Here is a 25,922-nt window from a genome sequence, read left to right on the forward strand (position 1 = left end):
TCGAAACCAGTTCAAACATCCATCACACGCACAAAAGGCGAACAGAAAGCGAATGACAGACGAACAATAACCGAAGAGCAGACACTCAGAGGCGCAGAGGGAACTCAGCGGGTGTCCGTCATTAAAAAGATGACAAAGCGATGTCAACAAGAAATGTTTTGATTAACGACTAAAATGCCAGAGAGCCAAGCACCGATCCGCATCGAGTTCGGGGTTTTTGAGAACTGAAGATCGTGGAAAAAAGTTAAGCAGAAATCAAAAGACAAAAACCAAAAAGCAAAAAGCTAACGATATAAAAACAACAAAATAAACACACGAAACACACGAAACCAGGCAGCAAAAATTGGTTGTGTTGAAGGTAAAATATCAATTTAAAAGGCAATAAAAATATTTCATTGCTGATCGCGCTCGCTCCATTATAGATCAGGCTTCGGGTCTCTGTCGATATTCCGTTTCGATTTCGAATTAAAAGATTATGACCGATAATAAACTTGACTAATCATTTTTATTACAAGCAGCGCCATCTGTTTACCACGAAAATTGGGCAACGAAAGAGAGTCCGCGTCCAACAGCTATCCGTTGTCGTCTCTTTTGTGTGTGTTTTTTGTTTCCCAGAACCTTGATCGAGATCGAGATCGAGATAAGACTCGGAGTGGATGGTATGAAATGTAGGAAAGAAAACACGAAATATTATTAATGTTTCATAACTTAAATACATATATAATATATTTATTCGTTCACGTTTATTCTTTTCTCTCAATAGATTTGTAGTGTTTTTTGGGGTTTTTGTGTTGTGTTTTTTGAGACTATGCTTATAGAGACTATAAGCTAGGTGTCATCCACATGAACATACTTATAACTAGGAGGGGGAGCAGCTTCCTGCCTTCCTGTGAAGTGAAATTAGAGTTTGGGTTTTTTGTTTTGTGTCTCGTCTAACGACTAAATTAACTATGAATGTTATTAGATATATCTTTTGTGGGTTCTCTTTTCATCTGTGATATGGAAAGCAATCAATAATATTTTTTACACATTTTTTTTGTTACACTTAATATCACAATTTCTCATATATAAATCTTAGCTTTTGTTTTGTGTTCTTTTTTTTAGATTTTCCCATTTTGTTGTAAGCATTTTGCATTTCCAAATATGATTATCATATAATATTTATAGCATATTTATTTATGGTGGCTATGTACACGAGGTGGAAAGAAATAAAAACTAATTTACGAGTAGTAGGAAACCAAAGCGTCTACAATTTATAGCGTGTCATATTATTGCACATTCCAAATAGATTTTTAACACACATACAAACGTATGTCTAGGTGATGTTTGTTTGTGTTTTCGTGAGGGGGAATTCGGTTATCATTACTACAATATATCATATATGTCTCTGCCTGTTCTGTCTCTTCTGTACACACTGCTTGAATCGCTTAGGTACCCCATTAGATTTATATTTATATTTTAGCATTGAGTTGATGCTCTTTAAATTCGAATTTTGATTTTACTACGCCTTCAATTCTTCGTCTGTATCTTCAGATACAGATACCCAGCCGGAGTGTCCATCTATTAGTTTATTTTCTTGTTGGAACATGAAACGCTATCAGTCTCTTCTCTAGCAAGCAGTTTTGTTGGGTCCCATGTCCCAGGTCTTTCTTTTCTGTTGGCTGGAACACAAATTGCTTTTGATGCATCTTTGGATACGTTTCATGATCGCCTTTTTAGTATGGTTATTTTAGGTGTATTTTTGTCTGCGCTCCCTCTAGGCAGCTCATAAAAAATTGTTTATGAAATTTCGCATTCGCTTTTCGCTTTTCGCTTTTCTCTTTGGGGGGAACCAGCAATCAAATAATATTTTTGTGGCCAACAATTTATAAATATAAAAGATTTTTCCTTCTCTGACCACCGACCAGCGTGCCCCTCGCGCTCTCTCTCTCTCTCTCTCTCTCTCTCACTCGCTCCTTCTGTAAACCTTGAGATCATTTTGGTTGCGAGAATCGATTGCATCTTGACTGAGACAGCCAGTCCAGCCTTCTGGGAGGAAAGTGATCCAGATACCGACAGGGAGATCGCTCATTCATGCTGATCGTGCTTGATGGCTGATTGAGTGTCTATTTATTCGCGATCAGAGCTCCATTCACTCATCTGTAAAGATAGAAAGAGAGCAAAAAAAAAAGATGCATGAGTAAAAGTGAAATTGTGGAGGGTTTGTGTTGGTTTGGGTTGGGGTGAGGACTGGAAAGTGATCGCTATGGAATGATCAATGGAAAGGAGCAAAAGGTACACAAAATGGAGCTTAAGTGATCATTGATCGAATGGCAGACTAAACTTATTGCCAGAGGTATTTTGGTAGACAGAAAGTAGATCAGGGTTGAAGATCCTTGACTTGGAATGACTCAAAATGGAGGGTAAATGCATTTGAATAGTGATCAATGATTGATCATCGAAAGTAGCGATCTTGAAGGTGTTTCGGGTGAGGATTTGGTATTAATAGAAAACTTACATACTTTACTGCACGATTTCTGAAGGTCTCCTGCTCCATGTCCCGGATCTTGTGGGTCAGCATGTGCTGCTTCAGATTGCCCTGGAAGAGGAACAAGAAGAAAGAAAAGGAAAGCTGCCATTAGATCAGTTGGCTCACAGTCGGATGGAAACTAACTTAACAGTCCGCCCCATCAGTAGCACCCCCAAATGGACGTCCACTTCGATCGATGATCTGCCACTTACCTTTGTGGTGAAGCCGCGATCGCAGATGTTGCACTTGAAGGGCCGCTCCTTGGTGTGGCTTCGGTAGTGGATCTCCAGCGCCGAGTGGCAGGGGAATGTCTTGTAGCAGATGCCGCACGTGGTGCTGCCCCGCACGCCGCTCAGCGCCAGCGGATTGAAGGGCGCCGCCGGCATCACGGACTGGGCTATCTGATTCATCGCGTTGCACATATTCTGCGTCGTGGAGGGCGGGAAGAGCGGCAGGTTGGGGAACATGCCGAAGGGCGGACGGGCACCCATCAGCGGATTGGGCGGACCCGCGGGCACCTCGCTGGAGCGGGACGGGGGCTGTGGTGAGGTCTGGCGCTGGGCTGCCGCTGCTGCTGCTGCCGCTGCCTTCTGCTGCGCCTCCTGCGCCTCGCGTCGCAGCTGCTCCTGGTGCTGGTGCAGAGCTGCCGCGTGCTGCTGCATCTGATGGTGGTGATGCTGTGCGGCGGCTGCTGCTGCCACTGCCGCTTGCTGCTGCATGAGATGCTGATGCTGCTGCTGCAGATGGTGCTGCAGTCCCGGGGGCAGGCAGTCAATCGCCACCGAAGGGGGCAGCGGCGAGCAGGAGAGCATCGATGGGGGAGGAGGCGGCTGCGGTGGGCCGTTGGGCGGACTCCGTGCCGACTGCGGCGGACTGATGGGCTTCTCCTTGGGCAGCAGCGGCGAGCGGGAGCGGGAGCTGGAGGAGGAGGCCGAAGCTGCCGCCGGCGGCGGTGGCTGTGGCGCCGCCCGTGGCGTCAGATCCAGGGCGCCCTGCGACGCCTCCGATCGAGCGGGACTGCTGGCGCGCGTGGACGAGGCGCTGGGCTTGCTGGCCAGATGCGACTGGTGGGAGGTGGGGCTGGTGGGCGCTGAGGCGGAGCCCACGGAGTTGGCATTGCTGGAGGCGGAGGAGCGTGGCCGCGCGGGCGGATGGGGATGGGGATGGGCATGGGCATGGGGATGGGGATGAGTGTTCACCACGCCCGTGGCATCGATGCGCAGCTTCTGCTCGAACAGCAGCGACTTGAAGTCATCCCCGGAGCGGGGACGCTCCGATCCGGCGCTCTCCTGCTCCAGGTGGCTGTTGGACAGATGCTCCGAGGACACATCATCGTCGTAGTCATCCCCACAGTCCATGTTGTCCTCCAGATCGCCCTGCGACGACTCCGAGCCGAGGGCTCCATTGTGCGCTCCATGCATGGCTCCGGGTCCTCCTCCTCCTGCTGGGCCTCCGGGTCCCCCTGGCAGTGCGCCAAAGTGGAAGGCAGCCGCGGCAAAGGGATTCATGAAGTGTCCCGGCATCATGGAGGGCGGCGGATCGCGTATCTCCGCTGCCTGGATCTGCTCCGGGGTGAGGTCCGTGGGCTCGCCCGTGTGCAGGCGGATGTGCTGCTGCAGGACGAGGGCATTCGAGTACTTCTTGTGGCACACCGGACACTGGTGGAAGTTGCGCATGGGCGGCCGGATCTTGTGCACGGCCATGTGCGTCTTGAGGTTGCCCTTCGTGGTGAAGGCGCGGCCGCAGATGCGGCACTTGAAGGGCCGCTCGCCCGTGTGCGTTCGGTAGTGCATCTGCAGGGCGCTCTTGCAGGAGAGGACGCGGTCGCAGACGACGCACTGGTTGGGGTCGCTGATCTTCTTGTTCTTCATCAGCTCCTTGAGCTTCATGGTCTCCGAGGTGTTGGACACTTCGATGAAGTTCTCCCACGAGTTGTCGTTGCTGTGGGGCCGCGGCAGCAGTGCTGCCATCTCGTGCTTGATCGGATTGAAGAAGGGCGAACGGGCCATGTGGGCGTGGTGCGGATGTCCGTGGGCATGGGCGGGGGACCGGATGGGCGAGTTGTGCTCCGGCGAGAGCGTCTTGCCGGTCGTAAAGTTCAGGGGGAAGCGCTCCGCAAAGAAGTCCTCGCGATGTGGCATGCTGGGTGGCAGCTGGCCCGGCGTGGGCAGATGGTCCAGGTGCGACTGGGAGCCGGGCGATGGCTGCTGTGGGTGCATCAGCGCGGGTGGCTGGATGGGCTGCACCACCGGCGGATAACCGAGATGGCCATGGTGTCCATGGTGGTGATGGCTGCGATGATGATTCACTGGCGGGGATCGCACGCGTGGGGATGGCGTGCGACGCACCTCCAGCTGCTGTTCCGCTTCCTCCTCCTGCTGCTGCTGCTGCTGGTGGGATTGCTGCTGCTCCTCCTCGAGGCGCTCCTCCTTGATGCGCACCTCCAGCGGCAGTGGCTCCGGTTCGGGTTCGGGTTCATTGGCGGAGGTGTCCGCCTCCGCCTCCGCCTCCTCCTTGTCCTCCTCCATGAGCTCTGTCTTGACGGGCATGCGACCAGACATCTCCTCATCCTCCTGCTCCTGGAGCGGCGAACTCGGACCCGAGGACTTGCGCAGGTCCGTGGGCATGTCGCTGGAGGAGGAGGAATGCTTCAGGGCAGCGCCCAGGCCTGGCATTTGCGGGAAGAACGGATGAGGGCCTCCAGCAGCGGCGCCTAAAGACTTCAGAATCTCCATGGGCGGGCGGTACAGGCCCTGCAGTCCGGGGAACGCGGGCATGGCAGTGGGCGGCACAGCAGCGGGAGCTTGAGGCGGCGCTGGGGAGTGGGTGGGCGAGCTGTCGGTGGGTGACATTTGATCGAGCAGCGGCGGATGGAACTTGTCCATGTGCTCCGGTATGGGCGTGGCATTCATGGGCACGTGGGGGAACTTCTGGGCGTGCCGCTGGAAGTGCACCTTGAGGTTGCCCTTCGTGGTGAAGCGACTGCCGCAGACGTTGCACTTGAAGGGCCGCTCCCCCGTGTGGGATCGAATGTGGATCTGCAGGGCGGAGTCGGAGCCGAAGACCTTGCCGCAGTACCGGCAGCGATGCTTGAAGAACGGCTCATTGCGGCTCTTGCCCTCGCCGGACTTGTCGAAGGCGAAGTCATCGGCCATGTTGTTGGCCAGGATGCCCTGCGAGGCCGAGTCGAGCACCTCCTGGGCGCGTTTCTGCAGCAGATCGAGGGAGTTGGGCTCCGGCAGATCGTCGTGATTCGTGATGATGCTGGAGGCCAGGTCGGAGCCGAAGGGCAGTGGCATGTTCTCCATGTCCTTGAGCTTGGCCAGCGCCTCCTGGGCGTTCTCCTTGTGGAGCGGCTCCGCGCTGAGGCGACGACTGCTGAGGGGACGCCGCATGGCAGCTTGCTCCTCCTCCGCCTCCTCCTGCTCTCTGCGACGCTTCAAGGACTCTGCGGGGGAGCCAGAGGACTCGCGAAGGGGAACTCCTGCATTGATCAGATGCTGTCGGGCCTTGGCCTCGGCCATGCGTGCCTCCGCCTTCTGTCTGAGTTCCATGTCCGCGATGCGCTCCTCCTCCTCGTACGTGTCCGTCTCCTCCTCCGGCTCCACATCCTCCGCTTCCGCTTCCCCTTCCTCCTCCTCGTCTGCGTCTGCGTCTGCGTCCTCCTCCGTCTGCTTGGCCTGGTTGAGGGCCAACTGCGACTGCAGCTGCTGGATCAACTGAATCTGGAAGAGCTGCTGCTGCTGCAGATTGAAGAGCGTTTGCTGCAGGAAGGCCAGCTGCTTCATGGCCGCCTCATTGTCCGCTCCCGTCGAGCCATTGGCAATGGTCTTGGCCGCAAACTGGGCAATGGCCATCTGCATGTTCTGAATGGCCTCCAGGGTCACGGGCGTGGCGCCCGCACCTGCCGCTGCCGAACTTCTCGTCTCTGGCATTTCCACATCCACTTCGATGTCCTTCTCGGGCGCCACTGCCGCCGGACTGGCCGCCGTCGCTGCCTCCTCTGTGTTCACTGAGGGAGACTGTGGCCTGGACTCGGAGTGGGACTGGGACTGGGACTCGGACTGAGCCAGCTCTGAGCTAGGCTTGGTCATGACCACTTTGTTGTTGTTATCCTCAATGGGTTGCTCCTGCTCCTCATCGATCTCCTCTGCTGCTGTCTGCCCAGCTTCTTCCTGCTGCTGCTGCTGCTGCTGCTCCTGTTCCTCCTCGGGCTCGGGACTGGCTGTCGTCGTGGCCGTGGTCAGTGGCGAGCAGGCACCATTCTCCTCCTGATCGCTGCCAGTATCTGAAAAGAAGCAGAAGCAAAAATGCAAGCGTCAAGTTTGGTCTTTTGGCCATGGAAAAAGAAGTTCCGCCTGCAGTTATGGCCACAGACAGTCCAGAGTTCCTGCCTCCAAATCGATTGTCTCAATGTGTGAAATGAGTCAGCAAAGAAACAGATTTCTAATTAGTTAGCCACTCGCAGATTGAAGCCAACAACAGAAACGAACATAAAATATAACCAGTCTCCGCTCCGCCATACAATAAAACATATTTTCTGCACACAAATCAAACGAGTTGAGCGGGTTTCGCTCAGATACAGATACAGATACAGATGCAGATACAGATGCAGATGGAGCGGTGCCTATCAGCGCCATTTGCATATCGATCGCATTAATGTTATTTGCATTATTATTATGGAACAGCCACAAAGTTGAATGAGTATTTCGAAGCGAGAGTTCCGACAATTATGTTCGTACTTTTTGCAGCTCAAAAACGAAACCGCAGAGTTATGATTATGATGCCTGATAACTGAAGTGTATTTTAATTAATTGAAATTAATTATAATGTTCGCCATAAACCTCTCAGGCGGCGGCCTCTCATTCGTGCCGAGACAGACTCTGTTTTGGCCAGAAATTAAATTATGACGAACATAAACTTGCCTCGAACATGGCTAAGTCATTTGGCAATTGGCAATAAAATTGTTAAAAATTTACAATAACAGACGGGGGGGGGGGGGGGGGGGGGTNGGGGGGGGCGGTTGCTGCCTCGTTAAAGGCCATTGCCTTAGCTTCGTCCGATTTGTTTTTTTTTTAGTTTCAGTTTCAGTTTCAGTCTTCGACCCGCTCTGACGCGTGGGCGTCCAAAAACAAAATATAAATATCCAAAAAACTATATGTGTGTGTGTGTGTGTGTCGATTGGGCTTGCTGTGTGCCTAAAGATTTATTTTCTTCTTGTATTTTGCTCCACTGACAACTGTGGCTCTCTGCATTTTGCAGGAAATTCTACTTCCCATTGTGTACACTCTTTTTTTTTGTATATACAAATGAAATCGTGCCAGTTTAAAGGTGGATTAAGTCAAGCCATAAATTGTGCCTTGGCTAAATGCGAATGAATTACGGCTCTGCGCATGTGAAGCGAATAAATCCCAGGAACCAAACCAAACCAAACCAAACCCCCACCCAGGCCACAAATATTCATAATTGCTCGAAACCCCCCACCCTGTCCTGCCTGTCCATTAGCCAGTGTCAACTTTGTGTCTAAATATTTGCAACAGAAAATACAGAAAATTTGTCTTTGCTTTTTTTTTGGCCCATCAATTTTATTTTTGGTTTTTTTGCAGCTTTCAGCAAATCAATTTTTTATCTCGGGAAAACTCATATTTTCAATCCACTTTGCAGCTAACTAAAATCGGATTTCTCTTTGGTTTTTTATTACCCTGGAACCCCCACCACCCAGCCACTGACTTCGACTTTTGTGCTGGGCTGATTTTTCAATTATTCCATTGTCATATTCCATATGCAAATCGCCTCGAAATGCCAACCGTGAGCGCTGGCCTGAGGCGAAACAAATGTGCAGCCAATTGGAAAATGCAAAATGCAAAATGAAAAAAACAAAACAGAGGAGCCACCATAAAAATGTATGCAAAAAGTACGTGTGGAAAAACAACAGAGACCGATCCAGACCGATCCAGGGGTCAGTCAGGAGGAGGAAGCCGCGGCCGCCGCCAATTGAATTTCATGTCGAAGTTTTAGGCATAAATATTTCATTTTTCGCTGCGCAGCGGAACTTTGGAGCCGGGCCAATGGGGAATACAAAGTAGAAAAAATCGACAGCAAAAACGCATAAATAAAAATAATTAAATAATTAATGTCATTAAGTTATGCGAGCGAGCGCGACTTCGATTCGATTACAAAATCAGAGCAAAAGCAGCAGGCAGCAGGCAGCAGGCAGCGAACAAAATAAAGCCAAATAAATAAATTGATGAGCCTTTCCATATGCATATGAAGTGAGTACATAAAGGCATCTGCTTATGTGCTCCCAACACTCCTGCGATTTTCCCCTTTTTTTTTGTTTGCGATATTAATATAATTTATTTGCCGCACTAATGCGTTAACATTTATTAATGCCCAGCTCTATATGCATCACTGTATACAGTATATGCAAATGTATGTGCACACAGTCATATGCGGTGTATAAATAAAAGCCGCGCCAAACAAACTGATAAAGCGAACAAAAAATGTTCATCGCCTTTTTCAAATATTTAATGGCAACTCATTTGTAGTAAAGGATGTAGGCATACACTCAGGATTATGTACACATATGTACATATGTATATTCCCCTTTTTATGTACAACTTTTCAGCACTTAGTTTTTGCTCTTTTTGCCCATTTTGTGGCATTCGTAAATTTCAACTTTATGTGCAAATTATTCGTTTAAAATAGTCAAGAGACACATTTTGAATGAGGAAACAAATAAGTTAGGATCTTTTTTAGATATTCAAGCAGTTAAGAGACTTTTGTTATTATTTTAAATAAATATAAAAAATATAATTAATCATTTCACAGCCAGGCAACAATTAGAAAGTTGTTTTTTTTTTACAGCATTTTCCCCATTTAAAGTTAATTAACAAATTTGTCATTTTTGTTGTGTTTAAATTATTTTTCTGTTTTCTGTTTTCTGTTTGTTTTTTCTCTCTCGTTTTTCCCTCTATGGTTTTCATGTTAAATGCTTCGACCCACAACGTTGTGGCTCTAACTGTTTTTCCATTTGGCTGATAAGAGACCGAAGTGGAAGCCAACATTAATAATTTTGAGAGTGGGCCACAGCAAGCGATTGTGGGAAATATTTGTTTAAATTTGATTATAAAATCTATTTGGTCCTATAATTTTGTTGCGCACTGTCTGCAGAGTAAATATAAATTATATTTCCCCTTGTTTTGCATTTCCAGTTTTTCGATTTGTTTCATTTTTCGATATCAGCTGCTATTGGTCCCTCCATGCCACTGCCCCTTGCCACGCGTTTCACGATATCGTTTTTTTATGATAAATCAAAAATCGATTTCGTTTTAATGGAGCGTTTTATGATATGATTTAAATATGGCTTCGGCTCCACTTTACATAGAAATAACGTTTTGGGAAAGGCACAAAAATGCGCCGATATTTGGAGGCCTTTGGGGCAGGCGTGTTTCATTAATGGGTTTTGAAAGCTTCCATTTGCATACATCTGCGCTTCATTATATTTGTTTGAGGTGTTGTTGTATTGTTCGATTTGACGAAACCGAAGCCCATACAATTATGAGTGAGATCGCGCTTCCGCTGGCAGTCGGCCTGGCATAAACCTGTAATAAACCGGCAAATATTTCTACAATATTTACCCGTTCGTCAATAAATATGGCAAAAATCATAGCAGTCTTGGCAAACAAGCTCTCTAAGGCACACATAAAAGAAAAAACTACAACGTGTTGGTACCCAGAGCAACAAATGAATGGCAGCCATAAATATTATTTACAACTTGAGGAAAAACCCCCTGCGGCTGTGCACCAAATTTGGAGTCGCAGGAGTGCCTAAATAATAGATTTTCCTGCGCTTTTCTTTTCCTTTAAATTTTAAAGCAAAATTGAACTCACCTTTGTCGGCGCTTCGAGCGCGATCCTTCAGCTGTTTGACAATGCCATATTTCACTGTGCCAAATTGTATCATTTTATTGATGGTCTCCTGGTGATTATCCTTGAAGTCACTACGCATTGCACACAGCACGTTGGACAGGTGATTTTTCATCAAGAGAACTTTTGTGACCGTTAAGCACTTTCGCTGCCGCTCCTCACTCTCTTTGCTCTCTCTCTCTCTTTTTGCTTTGTATCCTTTTCGTTTTGTTTATTTGTTTGTTAACTTTTGATCATTGCACTGTTTTATGTATGGGGGGAGGGGGTTGTGTGTGTGTGTGGGGGGTCGGGGAGTACTCTAATATTTTGACAGGCCTCTGTCCCAGGACCGGGCGGGAGGGATCTCGGCGACTGTTTGCTTGTCATGCGCGCAGGACTCGCTCCATGTTCACCGTTGACCGTTACCGTTGCGATCGTTATTGTTATTGTTACTGTTATTGTTGTGGCTGCACCGTTACTGCCAGCTTAGCCGCGTTCACTTTATCGTTTTGCCGTCGGCGGATCCGCCTTGCCCCGCTCTCGATCGCTGATCTCAAAGCTGCACGGGCACTGTCATCGCTGGATAGATGGATGGATGTCTGGGTCTGGCACTGCACTGCTACGCGTTTATTGTGGGGGAAGTGAGGGAATAAACTCTACGCGATTCACGCGTCACGCATACGCAACGTTGCTCTCGGAATCTGTCGCTGGTCGCGAGCGAACGAACGAACGTATCTTTGTATCTGAGCGTTGTTGCTCGTTCGATGTGGCGCGTCGAACTGACACAAACAATAACGGCCACACGACCAGACGGCCGGTTTCGTGTCCCACCAACAATATTAATACATGCGCGCGCGACCCAGCCGCTCTCTCTCTCTCTCTCTCTCTCTGTGTGTGTTGTTATTACAGCAGAGGCAGACACACACACACACACACACACACACAGAGGGACAATCATTCAACCAACCACCGCACACACACACACTCTCGCTGCGGCACCCTCTCACTCACTCTCTCTCTCTCTCGCGCGCATTTCATTGAATATTACGCTCTCGCTCTCACATTTCATATCATTTTTCATATGCGCTCGCTCTCGCACACACACAGATGCTCTCTCTCGCGCGTTTTCCCTCTCATCATAATTTTTATTAAATTGCGCTGTCTCGCTCGCTCCCGCTGTCGCGGGCATGCGGCTAACTGTTACTGTTACTGTTGCCATCGACCTCTGGCCTGTCGGCGCGCAACCAGCAGCCAGCCTCTCTCACTCTTACCTGTGGCACGGTGGCAGCATTTATGAAACTTGTTCGAAAAATTATGAGCCACACACACACACAAGGAAAGCAAAGTAGAAAAAAGAGAAGGAGAAATACACACAGGCAGCAGCAGCAGCAGCAGGAGCGCTTCCGGCTGGAGAGAGTCGCTCAACTTTTTCGGGTTCTCTCTCTTGCTCTGCCGCTGTCTCGCTCGCACTTTGATTAATAATTTATCATAATTCATACACAGCCCCGGCCCCCCTGCTACAACACACACACACACACACGTTCCCTGACAGCATTTGCTGGCCTGCTCGCACTCAGGCCTGCGCGCCTGCCATTTGTTGCGCTCGCTCGCTCGCTCTCTCTTCCTCTGGCTTTGCTCGCTCTCGCTCTGGCTATCTCTCTCTCTCTCTCTGGCTCCCTCTTGCGCTTTGGCGCAGTTATGAGCGCCCTCCTGTTTTTGTTGCTTTTTTAATTTCGGTTTTATAAGATTTTCTTCAGTTCTTTGCTATTGTTCGTATCGCCCCCAGCCCTTCCCCGCTCCAACACTTCGTTGACTTCGCTTATTCGTCAGTCGTGCATGACATGCACACGTCTCAGTGTGTGTGTGTGTGTGTGTTTCGTATGAGTATTCGTTGAATATTATGAGCCATTCATCAAATTCGCTTTTTTGTTTCTGTTTCTGTTTCTCTTTTTTTTTGACTCGAACTTTTTGGGCAACTCCCACTTCTTTAATTATTTTGTTATTGCTTTTGCTACGCTCTTTCCGAGGCGGCTGGCTCTATCTCTCTCTGCCATGTGCCCCACTCTTTCCACGAAAATACCTGTGGGAGCTGGGCTTTAGTTGGCACCAAAAACACCTGGCGATTAAAAATGTTACTCAAATTGTTTCAAAAAAATTGTTGAAAACATGTGACAAATGAGTTATGATTAATCGTCGGTAGGGCCATGAATTGACTTTTGGAATGCTTTGTTTCTGCCTTTGGTTAACTTTCAATGTTAAATAAATTGAACAATTCCAAAAAGTTACAAAACAAATTGAGCAATTCTGATGTACAAAAAACAGCTGTTAGTCAATGGATTATGGTTTTTGGAGTGCTAATTGGAAAGGAATGTGTGTTTAGCAGAGAATAAAACACATTTCCAGCAAAGGGCAAAGATTTATAATTTTCCATCTAATGTGTGCCGTGACTTGGGTTATAAAATAAATGTTTCTGCTGGAAGTTGGAAGTTGGAATGGCAAAATATCATAATTTAGCAACAGTTCTTCCAGTTTTTATCTTGAGTTAACAACTTATTATTCCGACAACTAATTAGAAGGGAAATGACAACTGATTCGGGTAGCATATGGCTGTCATTTATAGCTAAAGAAAGCTTTGCAGACTCTAGAAGTTGCCTTCAGCTAGGAAGTTCCTATACTAAGAAACATAATTCAAAAATATTTCCATATACCCAACTTTTCCTAGAAATTCTTAGTTCATGATTGGGTTTATAATGGTAAGATTGTCAGAGCGGGAAAGAATTCTCCAGCCAATAGGAAAAAAACGCCAGTGAATGCGAGTAGAAAAAGTGGAAATAAAAGTAAGCATTAATAAAGCTCTCGAAGCTGACGTCGCTGTCATAAATTGTAGCGGCGATGGGAAGAGAGCTTTGCAGAAAGTGTAGGAGCAGCGGAACGAAGCACTTGCCAGCAGCAACCGAAGGATAGACAGAAGGAGGGAGAGGAAAGGAGCGCAGAAAAGTAGCAGTAAAGCCAAGGAAACAATGAAAAAATTGTGAGCAGCAGTCAGAACAACAAAAAAAAAAAGAAATGTCGAAAGCCAATCTCCGTGCCACCTTGCGCACCAGTAAGAAAGAAGAGCCAACAGCCAGAGTCAGTGGCAGAGCGGCAGCGGTACACGATGGGAGCGGGAGCACCCGCCTCCATTTCCAGCATGTGTGCGTGTGTGTGTGTATGTGTGAGATGGGGTTTGTTTATGTACAAGCCAAATACATAATTCATAACGCTCATATTCGCTCATGTTGCGCTGCCATCAGAAACGCACACAGCGGCAGCGGCAGCGACGCTCTCGCTCTTCGGATTCTTACAGGTTGTCTGCTTAGTCGCTCTCTCTCACTCTCGCACTCTGTGTTAACCCTTGTCGCAGATGTGTGTGCCTCTCTCTGCGCTCATTTACGAAATGTCAGCTATTTCTGTCACGCTCTCCCCGCCTGTCTCTTTGTCTGTTAACTGCTGCTCGCAGGCAAACAGTCTTATACGCCTTTAACATAACCACAACAGTCGTCGCTTATGTAAAAAGAGGGGCAACCATTCGTACAGCAATGTTATGGGTTACTCTTGAACCTCTGTTAGCCGCTTTATGGCTGGCCAAAGCATCATTAAACGCCCAAGATGGTCGCGATATGTGGTCCATGCAATCTCAATAGCCATTAGCATCATAACCATAAAACAATAGAGTGAATATCTTTTTATATTTGATTCGCCAAAACTCAATAAGGCCATTGGCAAATGGCTTAATTAACGCGCGATTATTCAATATATTTCGAGGGATTCGATTATTGATTGAAATTAGTCATAGGAGAAGTCCGCTCAAAGCTGGCACTGGAAATAATATAAGAAAATTGAATAACTGAATGATTTGATCTGAAATAAAAATAAATCAAATACGTTTCAGATTGCATTAGGGCTTTATTTCCTTCAGTTCTCATCAAATGATCATAAAATTGTACAATTTTATTGTATAAATCCCCTGTTAAACTCCTATTCAGAGTGCCTCAATGCTTTGCTTCCCGTTCCGGCACCCTTTCAATTATTCATTGCGATCGGTCGATTCCGAGTGGCAAGTAATCAAAAATGCAATCGGCCAGCTCGGTTTGTGTCAGCCCAGTTCTGATACCCTTTCTGCCTTATCGGAGGGGCATAATCTGAGCACCGAATTTCAATATCGTTCTGCGGTCGGTCCCTTTGTTGCCCTAATTTAAAATCCGAAGCGAAAACAACACACAAATTCGAATTGTACGAAAGTAAAAACGAAATGAAATGCAACTGAAATAAAATAAAAAACGGAATTACTTCCGTTCGCCTGTGGGTCGGTCGGCAGATTTATGAGCGAACGCACTCAGACCCAAGACGGTCCTGCCACAGGCGGTTGCCTCAAAGTACCCCTTGATAGAGGGAGAGAAAGCAGGAAAATGCATTGGAAAACCGAATGCCTGACGCATTCCAAGTGCCCAGCGATCGCTTGCCGCAATTATTGGAGTCACAAGCAAATGTATTTCGAGCTGCAGACACGTTCCGTGCACCCCAGCCACCCGTCTGCGTTCGTGTCCTGCCAAAGGATTCAGCGTTCGCTCGTTTGTTCTGGCCGCTTGCGCTTTTCACACTTGTCATAAAAATTGTTACAGTCTGCGGCCCGTACTGAGCGGCAAGGAATGTTCCATGGAATATTTACATTTATGTTTGAACAGCAAATATATTTATATGGATATGCGAAGAGCCTGAGCCTTGGGCTGGACTTGCGATCGGTCAACGTGAGGACTCAGCCAAACTGAGTGAGGAGCCACTGAGGAATCCTCTTAAAGGGGTTTACAATTTACTAAAAGTCTCAACACAGAGACATAATCAAAATTGGTTCCCTGTGAGCCTCTTCTAATCAAACTTTCAGCTGCCACTCCGCGCAGGCGTGACTCCAAGGGCCAAGGAGCGGTTGGAGGTGTTTGAGGCGATTACGTGACCCAAAATCCAGGGGAGTTCGTTTTACGAGTCTCGGAGCTGGAGCTACCGTTTTTGGAATTTTAACAAATTTGAACAAAATTTTATTTGATTTTAATGCTGAACATTTTTGCCGCCTTTGTGGCTCCCTCTGACGACCCCCCTTCACTTTGGGTTAATTATGAATTCTAGACTCGTGGTGCTGAGAAATTTTCTATCAAAATGCGAACTCATTTAAATCGCTTCGAAAGCGTTTGATGTTTGGTTTATGCTCATTTTGCTTCTGGCTTTGGGCTATGGATACGGGGATACTCGTAAAAGGAATTATAAAGTTCTACAGATTGAAGTGTGAGATTAGTTTTCAGCCATGGGGGTTGGGCATACGGAAAAGAAGAGACTGCGAGACTTGAAGACATTTATTTTGTGATTTTTGTTTCAATATTAGCCCCAAAGGATGTCCGCCCTAACGAACCCTTTTCTGTACATAAAATTAACTCCCAGAGAAGTTCATAAATTGAGTATTTATTTATTAGCCAAGTCGCATGTCAATCACCTGACTTCACTGCCAGGGCTCGTCGGTAGTCGGAATGCTGATGATGATTTGGGGACAAAAGCAGTCGCGGAGATCCAACTCCTCCACTGATCATAAATCTCCCGAATCCGGGCAGGGAGGAGTGACCAATAAAAGTACAGAAAAGATAAACGAAGCAGCATTTATGGAGTCCTTTAATAAACTTCAAAAAGAGCTAACAACTCGAGGAGAGATCATCGTCAGTTTTACAGCTCTGGGGAGTCGATAAAGATTTTTATAGAGCGACATTTAAATATGCCCGGCACATTGGGCCGGCGCTCAGGTATAATTGCATATAAATCAATGGGAGAGAGAGGGACAGGTCCATGCATAATGATATCTTCATAGACCCACAGACAGAGCCTGAGAGTCGATCAGTGTTTCATTGATAGAGGCGAGGAAACCCGAAAGGAAAATAACGAAAAACCATACGGACAAAAGTAGATAACGAAAATGTCAACAGCTCTGAGGCTTGGCCATAAATTCTGGCTTCAATCTCGTACCCAACTCTGGCCCCTCGCTCGCACTCTCTTTAGGGAATATTAAAAAAGGATTTCCCTTTGTCTTAGGGGCAAAACAAAAACGAAATAAACGTCGGGCAATAATAATTAAAAAGGAATCGAAAACAGAAAACCAAAAACCAAAAACCGAAGGAAAAACCTTTTTTTACCTGTCGATTGTCGATTGTCGCTTGTCGATTGTCGGTTTTTGGTCAATGAAATGCAGACAATTGGCGACAAAACTTGACAAAAACCGAAAATTATGAACTCAAACAACAGGTACAGGGTCGAGGCCTCGATCGTGAGGCGCCGCCCGTCCTGGCCCTGGCCCTGGGTCTGGTTTTGTTCCACTCATAACTCTCATTGGCGATAAGGAGCCAAGGGTGCTGCGACCTGGCGCCGTGCCCTTTGCGGATGTCCTGTCCAGTCGAACCATGATGCAGGTGTCCTCTAACAAAATCAAATCAAATATTTGACATAATTCGATTGGAGCTGGGAGCAACCGCAGATGGGTGGGAATTCAAGTGGCGACAAGAGCATCTCGAAGGATGTCCACACTGATGGAAAATTGAGTGCCAAGCTCCTCAGTGATATTCGCAGTGCTGTCTAAAGTTTCCTATGTTTTCTCTCAGTGCATCTTTCAGCGCTCCTCACGCACGCATAATTTCTGGAGAGCCTCTTCAGCTCATCCTCATCCTCATCCTCATTGCTCGCTTCCTTTGTCAATTGCACTCACTTAGCGCGATTTCAGCTTCCCCTTCCCCTTGCCCTTGCCTCGTATTTATTTATTTGCTGAATGCTGCGAAAATTATATTTGTCGAGCCCCCCGACCATTCCAGCCGCTCGAGTGTCGTTCGTTTTGATTGCGATTGCTGCTTGTGGCCAGCCGCACAAATCACTTCAGAAAATTGTCGAGCAGGGCAGGGACAATCTTTTGTGCAACTTTTCGCACTCTAAAAATATAGCAGAAAAAAAAACGAGAAATGAATTATGCTGTCAATTAACTTGTCTGCAAAGTTAAGAGCTTTTCATTAGGGTTTGCACAAGAGAGGAAAAAACGCGAAATGGGTAATTGAAAATTATTAAATTCTCACAGCAGGAGCTGCTGGGGAGGGCTCTATGCTGCATGCTCTGCAGAAGAGTGTCATGAATTTTGTAATATTTATTACAGAACCAATTCTGGAACACAAAGCAGTGCCCGCACGGGTATTCGACTGACAAATCAGATAAATGTACACAAGAAAATTTCACTTAAGAATCTTTACCCCAGATAAGCACAAGACTAAAAGTCTCTAATTGAGCGAAAGGTAATGAGATTTGAACACAATTGCAAAGTGCTTAGGGATCGCTGGTGCCAAACACTGACAGAAAGGATGCCGCTGCAGTGCGGGACTCTCTGCTGTAAAAAACGAGAGACAGATGATGTCGGACACTGTTCCAGGCAGAAACCAGCAAACCTTTCTCTCCCACAGTAGCTCTCCAGCAGGAGCTATAAAAATGGAATCCAAATTAGATCTAGAAAATTAGCTATCGGGGCCATAATTGCTTTTAATTGCAACAGTCTTCGGGACATAAACAAATTGATATCAGATCGATCGAGCCGAGAAAGAGAGTTTTACGAGCGCGTGTCAGAGGCGGAGGGCGGAATGGTTACGGGACTGGGAGTGGTTGAAGCTACAGGTAGACCCAGTCCAACCCGAATCCATCCATGCAATGCCATATTCGACGAAAGGATAAAGGATCGTGCTCGTAAACCTCATCCATCCACATATTTAACAATGTTTCTGGGTTTACGACCGCGTGGATCGCTGATCGCGCATTGTGATGTCTGCTCTACATACAGACCAGACAATTTATATTTTATTATAGGTAAACACGGGCACAACAGCCCAACGCCCAATGCCTAATCCAAGGCCAAGGATGAGCGGAAACATTTGAAAAGCCATAAAAATGCACAACCCTATGACGGGTCCAGGGGTCAGGGTTCACGAGTGCATCCATAAATGGATTCATGCTTTTATGGCAGTTGCATTTGTTGCTCTTTCTGCTGTACAAATTGTTTCCATTTTTCCCAAAGTTTTATGGGTTTTCTATTGAAACAATGCCAAAGGTGGCGGTGCCTCCACCACTCTCTGCCCTCTCTCTCTGCCTTTCTCTCTGTGTGTGTCCCGATATTAACGATTGTTGATCCGGCGGGGTCTTCGATCTGTTTAGTCTATTTCCAGCTCTCATCACATTCTCATTTCCCATTCGCTCCCTTTTTATTATCTATCACCCGATTGCGGTTCATTATCCCCAGCAGCTCCCAAAAGCTACTGCATCACCTCCTCCTCCTCCTCCTCTCTCTCAGCTGCCCGCTTCTGGGGTTTACGACTTTTAATTGATGTTAGTTTTTCCATAATTTATTGTTGCATTTTACGGTTTCATTTTAACCCTTTAATGGCATCAGCTTCAGTTCTTCTTCGCTGGAAATCAAAAATTATGATATTTTTGAACACTTTTATTACTCGCGCGACTTGGCAGCAGTTTTGTTGGGCACCACAGAACGTGTGCCTGTCATCATGCGCCACCACAGACTCCACAGCCCAGGCTGTGGATCAGCATCATCGCCGTCTGTTCGATTTATGGCAAGACCTGGGACGGGGGCACTTTTACGACGCCAATCACGACGCTGGGAAAACTGGGAATCGATATCCCACAGCGGCATGGTTTATGGGGAAAAACTATGTTCAGACTTGTGAAAATTTTATTAATTGAGTTAGCGGGAATTCAGATGCAAGATTAACGTGGACATGGGCTTGAAAAGGGAACGCCAGGAGACGGCCATGCAAGGAATTTTCATTGGAATAAACTTTGATGGCATTTAAATTAGAATTTCAACAGCATTTAACTTGGTCAAATTGCTATTTTGTGCCATCAAAAGGTATCATTCACTTGGAATATTATCTCGGGCAGGAAACGCCTTGAATTCCGTTTGCCTGGTTCGTGGTCCTGTCATAACTGCCTCCCTGTAACGAATTTGATCTACTTAATGAAGAATTTGCACGAAAGTTCAATGACAAACAATTCGCGGAACTCTCTTCCAGTCGATGAATGGCGCCCACCACCGGCACCACTCTGCTCCCTCCGTGGCTCCCCCGTCGAAACCCGTTGTCCAAGTGGCGCTTAGACAGACAATTTTTCGGGCATTTCTGGTGAGTAATTTGTGGTTTGCTGCTGCTTTTTTAATAAGTTATGCGAGGCAAAAGCAGCTCCTCGATGCTGTTTTATAATGTGCCCGTCCTAATATGATTTTTGTCCCCATCCAATGGACGACATACTCGGCATTCCAGAAAGCATCTTTTAATGTTTGCGAGGCTGGAATGAAGAAGGGCCTGCCGCAGTCAGAGCTGGACTGGAGGGAGGTTGACTCGTCAGCGGCTGTCTGCCGTTTGTCAAACTGTCATATGCTTGTCGCGAACAGACTGAGGCCTCCTCGATATATTAGCTGAAATTTTAATTACCAACTGGGACTGGGACTGGTACTGGCCTCGCTGACGCCACTCAAACTTCAGCTTCAAGTTTTTGTTGCTCGTCGCAAAAATATTTTCCATGCAGAGCAGCATAAAAGTTTAATTGATTGATTTATATGTTGCTGGAAGTTGTCAAGGAGTTGCCGGCTCTGCGGTGGTTCTTGGCCCCTCCCTGTCTTCGGTATGCAGTTCAGTTCTTTGCTGTTCTGTTCAGAGTCCTGCTCCTGGGTAGGTAGGTAGGTGGTCAATGAAATACTTTGGCATTTCGTGTGGTTTTGCTGACAAATCAATTTCGTATTTTCATCGTGTCACGCAGCGAGAGAGAGAGAGAGAGCGGGCAGCGGGCAGCGGCTAAGCCGAGCTAAGTGTCCTGTAAACTGTCTCAATAGCAACGCCCAGACAATTGTCCCTTCTACTCCTTCTAATCCTACTTCTGCCCAGCTGGACTTCGGCCGGCATGAAAGGAGGTCGCACAATGGGCCCGTGAGGATCTTTGCTTTGAGTCGGGTCACCGCAGCAGCAAACAGGATCAATCACCGGAATCTTTCTCTGTCTCTCTGATCCGCAGGATCATGCGCGAAAATTAGTGCAAAGTTCGGCACAAACGCGCCAGGTAGTGCCAGGCTGGCCGGAAAATCCGATCGAAGGGATTATAATTCAGGGCAGGCAGGCTTCAGGCCGCCCATTGTCCGCCTCTTGTCTTTGCGACAATTAAGGCAAATATTTTGCGTACTAATTAAGCACGGGCCCAAGTCCAGGGCTCCGATTTGCATATGGCGCGACGGATTTGCAGCCATTACCCTTTTGTTGCCAAAGGATGTGCCGGGAGGGCGTTGCCGGGGCCTCACTTCCCGGAAACCCATAGCCGTCACGCATCGATCGCATATCACGTCAGGTCGGGGACTGGAACTGGGACTGTCTCTGGGCTGGGAATGATATGCAAATATTGACACCCATCATTTTTCAATATTTGAGCGTGAAATCTTGCATCCTTCGGATACGGAGGAGTAGCCCAAGGCTGACTGGACAATGGCCATTCCTTTCGAGGTCATGGGTCTGTTTCAGGGAAGCTGTTTACGGGGGCGTTGCCGAAGTCGACTGCAAAGAAGCGTAACAAATGATGACAACATGTGGCAGGCACATATATTTTGGAGATTATATTTTGAAGATTCAATCTACATATTTATTCGGTTGATTTGTTGTCTTTGTTTGCGCTGCTATGCTTATCTGCGCAGAGCTTATTAATATTTTCCAGGGTGACTCCGTCATCGATCAGCTGCTTGCGCTGAGCGGCTGTCAGGTTTACCCGTATTTTGAGAGGTTTCAAAGTGCCGAGTGGTTTCCCCAGAATAATGCAGCGTATGAAATTGCCGATGAGTCGGACGAGGCGCTGAGCTTTCACGTAGGTGGCGCCCTGCCATAGCTTTAGCAGAGATCTGTGCGACATGTTTAGGAAATTGGCTTGCCAGGTTTGGATCTCATCAGTATCCTCATGCGGATCTGAGTCGTCTTGGTAGGCCCATTGCAAGATTTTTGCCATTTCACTCGTTCTAATGAGTGGCAACCTGATTCCGGGGTGCACTCTTTCGTCCAATGCAGAAGCTTCTATTACGTCCATAAGCAGTGCGCAGCGACGGATGGCTGCCCACAGGACGATGCAAATTCCTCCATCAGCACAATGCACCTTAACAAATTCCATCGTGGAAATGACTTAACTGAAGAAAAGATAAAGCAGACAGGCAGCGGAAATAAATATATTGGAGTATTTCGAGTACAAAGTTTCGGTGCGCACCTAACCGCGCCTGGTGCAACTCCGCTCCTGTTCTTTTTTTTGCGCGCGTCACATGCGGACGAGCGCTAGCCGTCTCACTCACACGTACAGCGAGGAAGAGCGGCCGAAATGTGAGGTTAAATTGGATTATGAAAAAATATGCATTTTAATTGAATTAATTAGCAGTGCTTATTGGCAGTAGCTGTTGTTGTTGCATTCCAGATTTGAGCAGTCCGAGTTGTACAGCCAGTCGCGAAACGAGAAGCAGCATGCACATATGTACATGTGCACACGTGTGTGTGTGTGTGTGTGTGGCATATGAACAGTAAAAACGAGCAAAAACTTGCAGCAATTTGCGCTTCTGTTTTCGCTTTCGCTTTCGCTTTCGCACATCCCACCCACAGGCCAAGATTTCGTGTTGAGATTTCTTAATATTTAATAATTATGCACTTTGCACTTACCTTGCTGGTTTTTGCTTTTTCACTGAGTTCGCAGAGCGGAAGCTGGAACAATGGCGATGGGTTGGCGCTTAGGAATGAGAGTATCGTACGATTTGTTGGTGGGGGTATCGATGATTGCATTTGTTTGGTATTTTAGGAGGAATACCAGACATAATAAATCGTTGGAAATCGATTGGCAAAATAATTAATACATAAATACATTCATAAATAATATAAATAGATTCAAATGGTTATCCCCCATCTGTATTTATTCACCATATTTATGCAACTAATTGTATGTAGGCTGGTAGTCCTGCATATCCAGCACGTCAATGGGTGATCTAATACGCAACCAATTGGAAAGGAAAGCCTCTAGTTACCCGTAAATATGCACAACGTTTCCGGAAGCAAACTTCCACTCAATCTGTGTGTTAGGATCGAAATGTTTTCCGCTTATCAGAAAGTTTTTTGGCTCATTCCGGAAGCGAGAAATCATCTTCGTGGGGCACAGGGCACGCGGCGATGACAGGGTAGAACAGGATACAAAAAAAGGCGCAGACAGACACCAGACAGCAGACACGGACAACGGGACATGGGGCATATGCTGGCAGGAGCAGGATAATCGACGCTAAATAGCGGCACGCGGCCAACATTTTCCGGCCTGCGAGTATGAATATGATTGGATCGAGATCTAACAAAACGCTGACTTCTTGTCGAACACGCAGCACGCCACGCTAGGAAAGACAAGGTCGAGGAGGGTGAAACGCTCATTAAAGAAAATAATTTCATAATTCGTGGGGTTGCTGCTGCTCAACGACAACGACAACGACACCCCTGCAGGGCCTGACGACAATGTGTGAACAGAAGGGGGTTGCTCGGGTTGCTCGGTGTGGCTATAATTTTATGAGCGATTCCATTATTAATATGTTGCCACTGTAAGAGCCCGCGGCACGTGGCAGGAAGGCGTTATGTTTACATTGCCCCCTCACCCGGCCAACCGCTTTCATAGATGTTATGAAATGATTTTGGCCCAATGTAAATATTGGCTCTGGCGCCGCTGGCGTAGGATTTGCTCACGCAGATTTGCACATTAATGTGCAATTATGAAGGGGAGATGAGGTTCCAGACGGAAGTAATAAGAAATCGAGCAATATTGTGTGCAAAAAGAGGAAAACGGCAGTCAAGAGTAGACGCTTTCTACCCCATTAGATATTATTAGATAAACATTTAATAACAAATGAATGCGCATAGGAATTTGCGACAGAGCTGGGTGTATTTCTGAGTGTTTTATTTATAAATATATGTTTTTGTATGTGCCAAAATTAAAACTGGTGCTAAAATTAAAACAGTGGCAAAAAAAATAAAAAAAAAACTTTTAACAAGTTTCCCATACCGGGAATTGAACCCGGGCCTCCCGGGTGAGAGCCGGGTATCCTAACCACTAGACAATATGGGAGATGTGGGAACGCATGTATAACTGCCTACATATGCTTAGTAGCTATTTTTAGAAACTAAAATTATGGTTTTCTGTGCGTTTAATTTGTTGCAGGGAGGGACTTGGAGGGAGGCATTTTTGCATTTGTGTGCGAAGACAGCGCGCAAAACGAGCGACTGCGCAGCGGCAGAGACTTTTTTCTACCTTTCCATCTCAAGTAAATTCTTATAAGTCACTCTTCCGTTTACTTCTCTCACCACCTCTCTTTTCCATTGCCAGACGTTGGCCACAAATCAAAGTAACTGCAAAAAAATGACTTCTACTTGAATGCATTTATGAAAACATCTTCCCATTTTCATTCCCACCCTCCGGAATGCATCTTCCCAGCGCATCTGTTGGCTCTTCATTCCCATTTCGAATCCATTTCAAGTGATTTCACTTTCTCTTTCTCCTTCTATGGCTGTGTCTCTCTCTCTCACACTGTGCAGCCTGCAACGAATCGAGGCGGCATGTAAACAAGGAAGCGTGGTGTAAAGTGTCGCTGGTGGCAATTGAACCTTCTCCCCCCACACCCATCGACTACTGTCTGGGTCAACAAACTGTGCGACTCCAGGCTGGCTCCTCTCACCGTAATGCGCCATCTTCTACTTTTGGGATGGAAATCATCCCCGGAATGAAATCGATGCGTTGCAATGGGATACTCCTCTCCCCCTCTCTGAGGTTTATCACGTTCTCGCTGAAGGTGAGCAAATGTTTAAATATGAGCATCAGGTTGGTGGATATGGCTGTTTGCCAGGGATTTACCTACCCAATATGTATACCTTCGACACCTTAACAAAGGTGTTGCTCTGCAGCTAGATCAAAGCTAAGGGTAGGTTAAGTTGAGGCGGGAATTTTAATAACAATAATTTCTCGAACTGGATGTGACTGGAAATGTATCAATCCCTAAGCGAATGGCTGCTAATTTGTTTCCTTAAATATACGGGAAAAACATTCAAGCATTGAAAACTAAAATAGAAAGAATTTGGCTTTGAAAATTGACTTAAAAATGAACTTACCTCTCTGTCTTGGGTATCATCTTTAGCAATATTGCAATATATTTTACAATTGTTTTTCTTAATTTAAACAAGTCGTCTGACTAATATTTAACGTATAGATTCCATCCGCCTGCGCCCAGGGTCACGCAACAGGCTATAAATAACTGCAAATAAATACTTTCTATTAAAGGTAATCCCTGGTTCCCGCACTAATTATTTATTTCCACATATCCTCGAGCGTTTATAACCCATCATAAGGCAATTAAGAATGGCCGAAATTAACCCAGGCAGTGCCTTGGCTGCTGCCACGCAACATTGGCTCCTGGGGAGAGAAAGGATTAGTCGGGTAATATTTTCGGGGGTGGGGGCGGAACATTAACGTGGATCACACACTGCGGCCGTGGCTGTGGCAATGTCGGAAGCTTCTACGCTCCCAAAATAGGATCCATCATTAGCTGACGAAATTTATTGGAGCCCGCGAGGCAGAGCACAGATGGAGCCCCGTGGCGGCGGCACGTTCCAAAACAATTTAGAAAATAATAAATAGCAAACATAAATTAAATTATTGTAATATCGAGTTCTATGGATAAGCTTCTCGATGCATCGGGGACTGCAGCCGATGCGCAATTAAGTTAAGTCTCGGCGGGGCCCAGCCCCAGCCCCAGCTCCCCAGTCTGATCCCCCGAAATATGGAATGGCTGGAGGGAATGTCAAAAACGCAATTATTTATACAAACTGAAACATTTGAAAATCAATTAGAAAATGTGGCGACGCATGGCGCATGACGAACCAACTGCCACAGCCACCGACCGATCGGAGTATTCTCTCCGGGCTGTTCCACCCCTCTATACCAAATGTAGTTCCATCTTTTTGTGTACCCAAGCGGCACAGATGAAGTACCAGACTCCGATCCGATCCGATCCGTTGCGACGCCTCCTCTGAAGTGTTGCAGCCCGTTTGTCTGCGAGGGAGATGCGCGCCCGCGGTCCATAATGATGTCAATGACAAATCACGGGCGCACGTCAAAAATCTGCCCTGAAATATGCGTGCTGTCAATTCGCCTGCGTCGCGCTGCATCTAAAATTAGTTCCCAAATATTGTTACAAATGTGCTGAGTCCAAACAACTGGAGACTAATGAGAGACAGCGCAGAGTCCTCCTCAAGTGGGGGCCCAACAATTTATGCATCTTGCCTGAAAGACGAGGGAACGCACAACAGCACCCCCGAAAGGCAGTCAATTGAACGGCAAAACTGAATTACTTGAGTACACAA

The 25,922-nt window shown here is 46.9% G+C and overlaps 1 protein-coding gene and 1 non-coding gene across 5 annotated transcripts; both read right to left on the minus strand.

Moving 5' to 3' along the window:
* Window positions 1–1,828: 1,828 nt before the first annotated feature.
* On the minus strand, window positions 1,829–22,038 carry LOC117581987 (homeotic protein spalt-major). Of its 4 annotated transcripts, XM_034269481.1 has the most exons (5): window positions 10,402–11,194; window positions 3,702–6,797; window positions 2,722–3,665; window positions 2,498–2,578; window positions 1,829–2,139 (listed from the first exon to the last, which is right to left on the minus strand). In XM_034269481.1, exons 1-5 carry the CDS (start codon window positions 10,550–10,552, stop codon window positions 2,110–2,112), a joined length of 4,302 nt encoding a protein of 1,433 aa, XP_034125372.1. In that variant the 5' UTR covers window positions 10,553–11,194; the 3' UTR covers window positions 1,829–2,109. The 4 variants fall into 4 exon arrangements, with proteins under 4 accessions (XP_034125372.1, XP_034125373.1, XP_034125371.1 ...); XM_034269482.1 differs by lacking the exon at window positions 10,402–11,194 and adding an exon at window positions 22,032–22,038 and having other exon boundaries at window positions 2,722–6,521; XM_034269480.1 differs by having other exon boundaries at window positions 2,502–2,578; window positions 2,722–6,797.
* Window positions 22,039–23,562: 1,524 nt separating this feature from the next.
* On the minus strand, window positions 23,563–23,634 carry Trnae-cuc. The gene has a single exon. It is a non-coding gene; the product is annotated as a tRNA-Glu (tRNA).
* Window positions 23,635–25,922: the final 2,288 nt, after the last annotated feature.

Source organism: Drosophila guanche, unplaced genomic scaffold (assembly GCF_900245975.1).
Source record: "Drosophila guanche unplaced genomic scaffold, DGUA_6, whole genome shotgun sequence".
Taxonomy (NCBI): Eukaryota; Metazoa; Arthropoda; class Insecta; order Diptera; family Drosophilidae; genus Drosophila; species Drosophila guanche.

What these genes read in the sequence shown, in the direction of transcription:
- LOC117581987 (XM_034269479.1), bottom strand. Translation starts at nt 10,552, where the DNA reads ATGAAAAATCACCTGTCCAACGTGCTGTGTGCAATGCGTAGTGACTTC. An exon ending in CGCTCGAAGCGCCGACAAAG is followed by an intron (nt 6,798 to 10,401) that starts GTGAGTTCAATT and finishes GCTTCTTTTCAG; the next exon opens with ATACTGGCAGCGATCAGGAG. An exon ending in ATCGCGGCTTCACCACAAAG is followed by an intron (nt 2,579 to 2,721) that starts GTAAGTGGCAGA and finishes TTCCTCTTCCAG; the next exon opens with GGCAATCTGAAGCAGCACAT.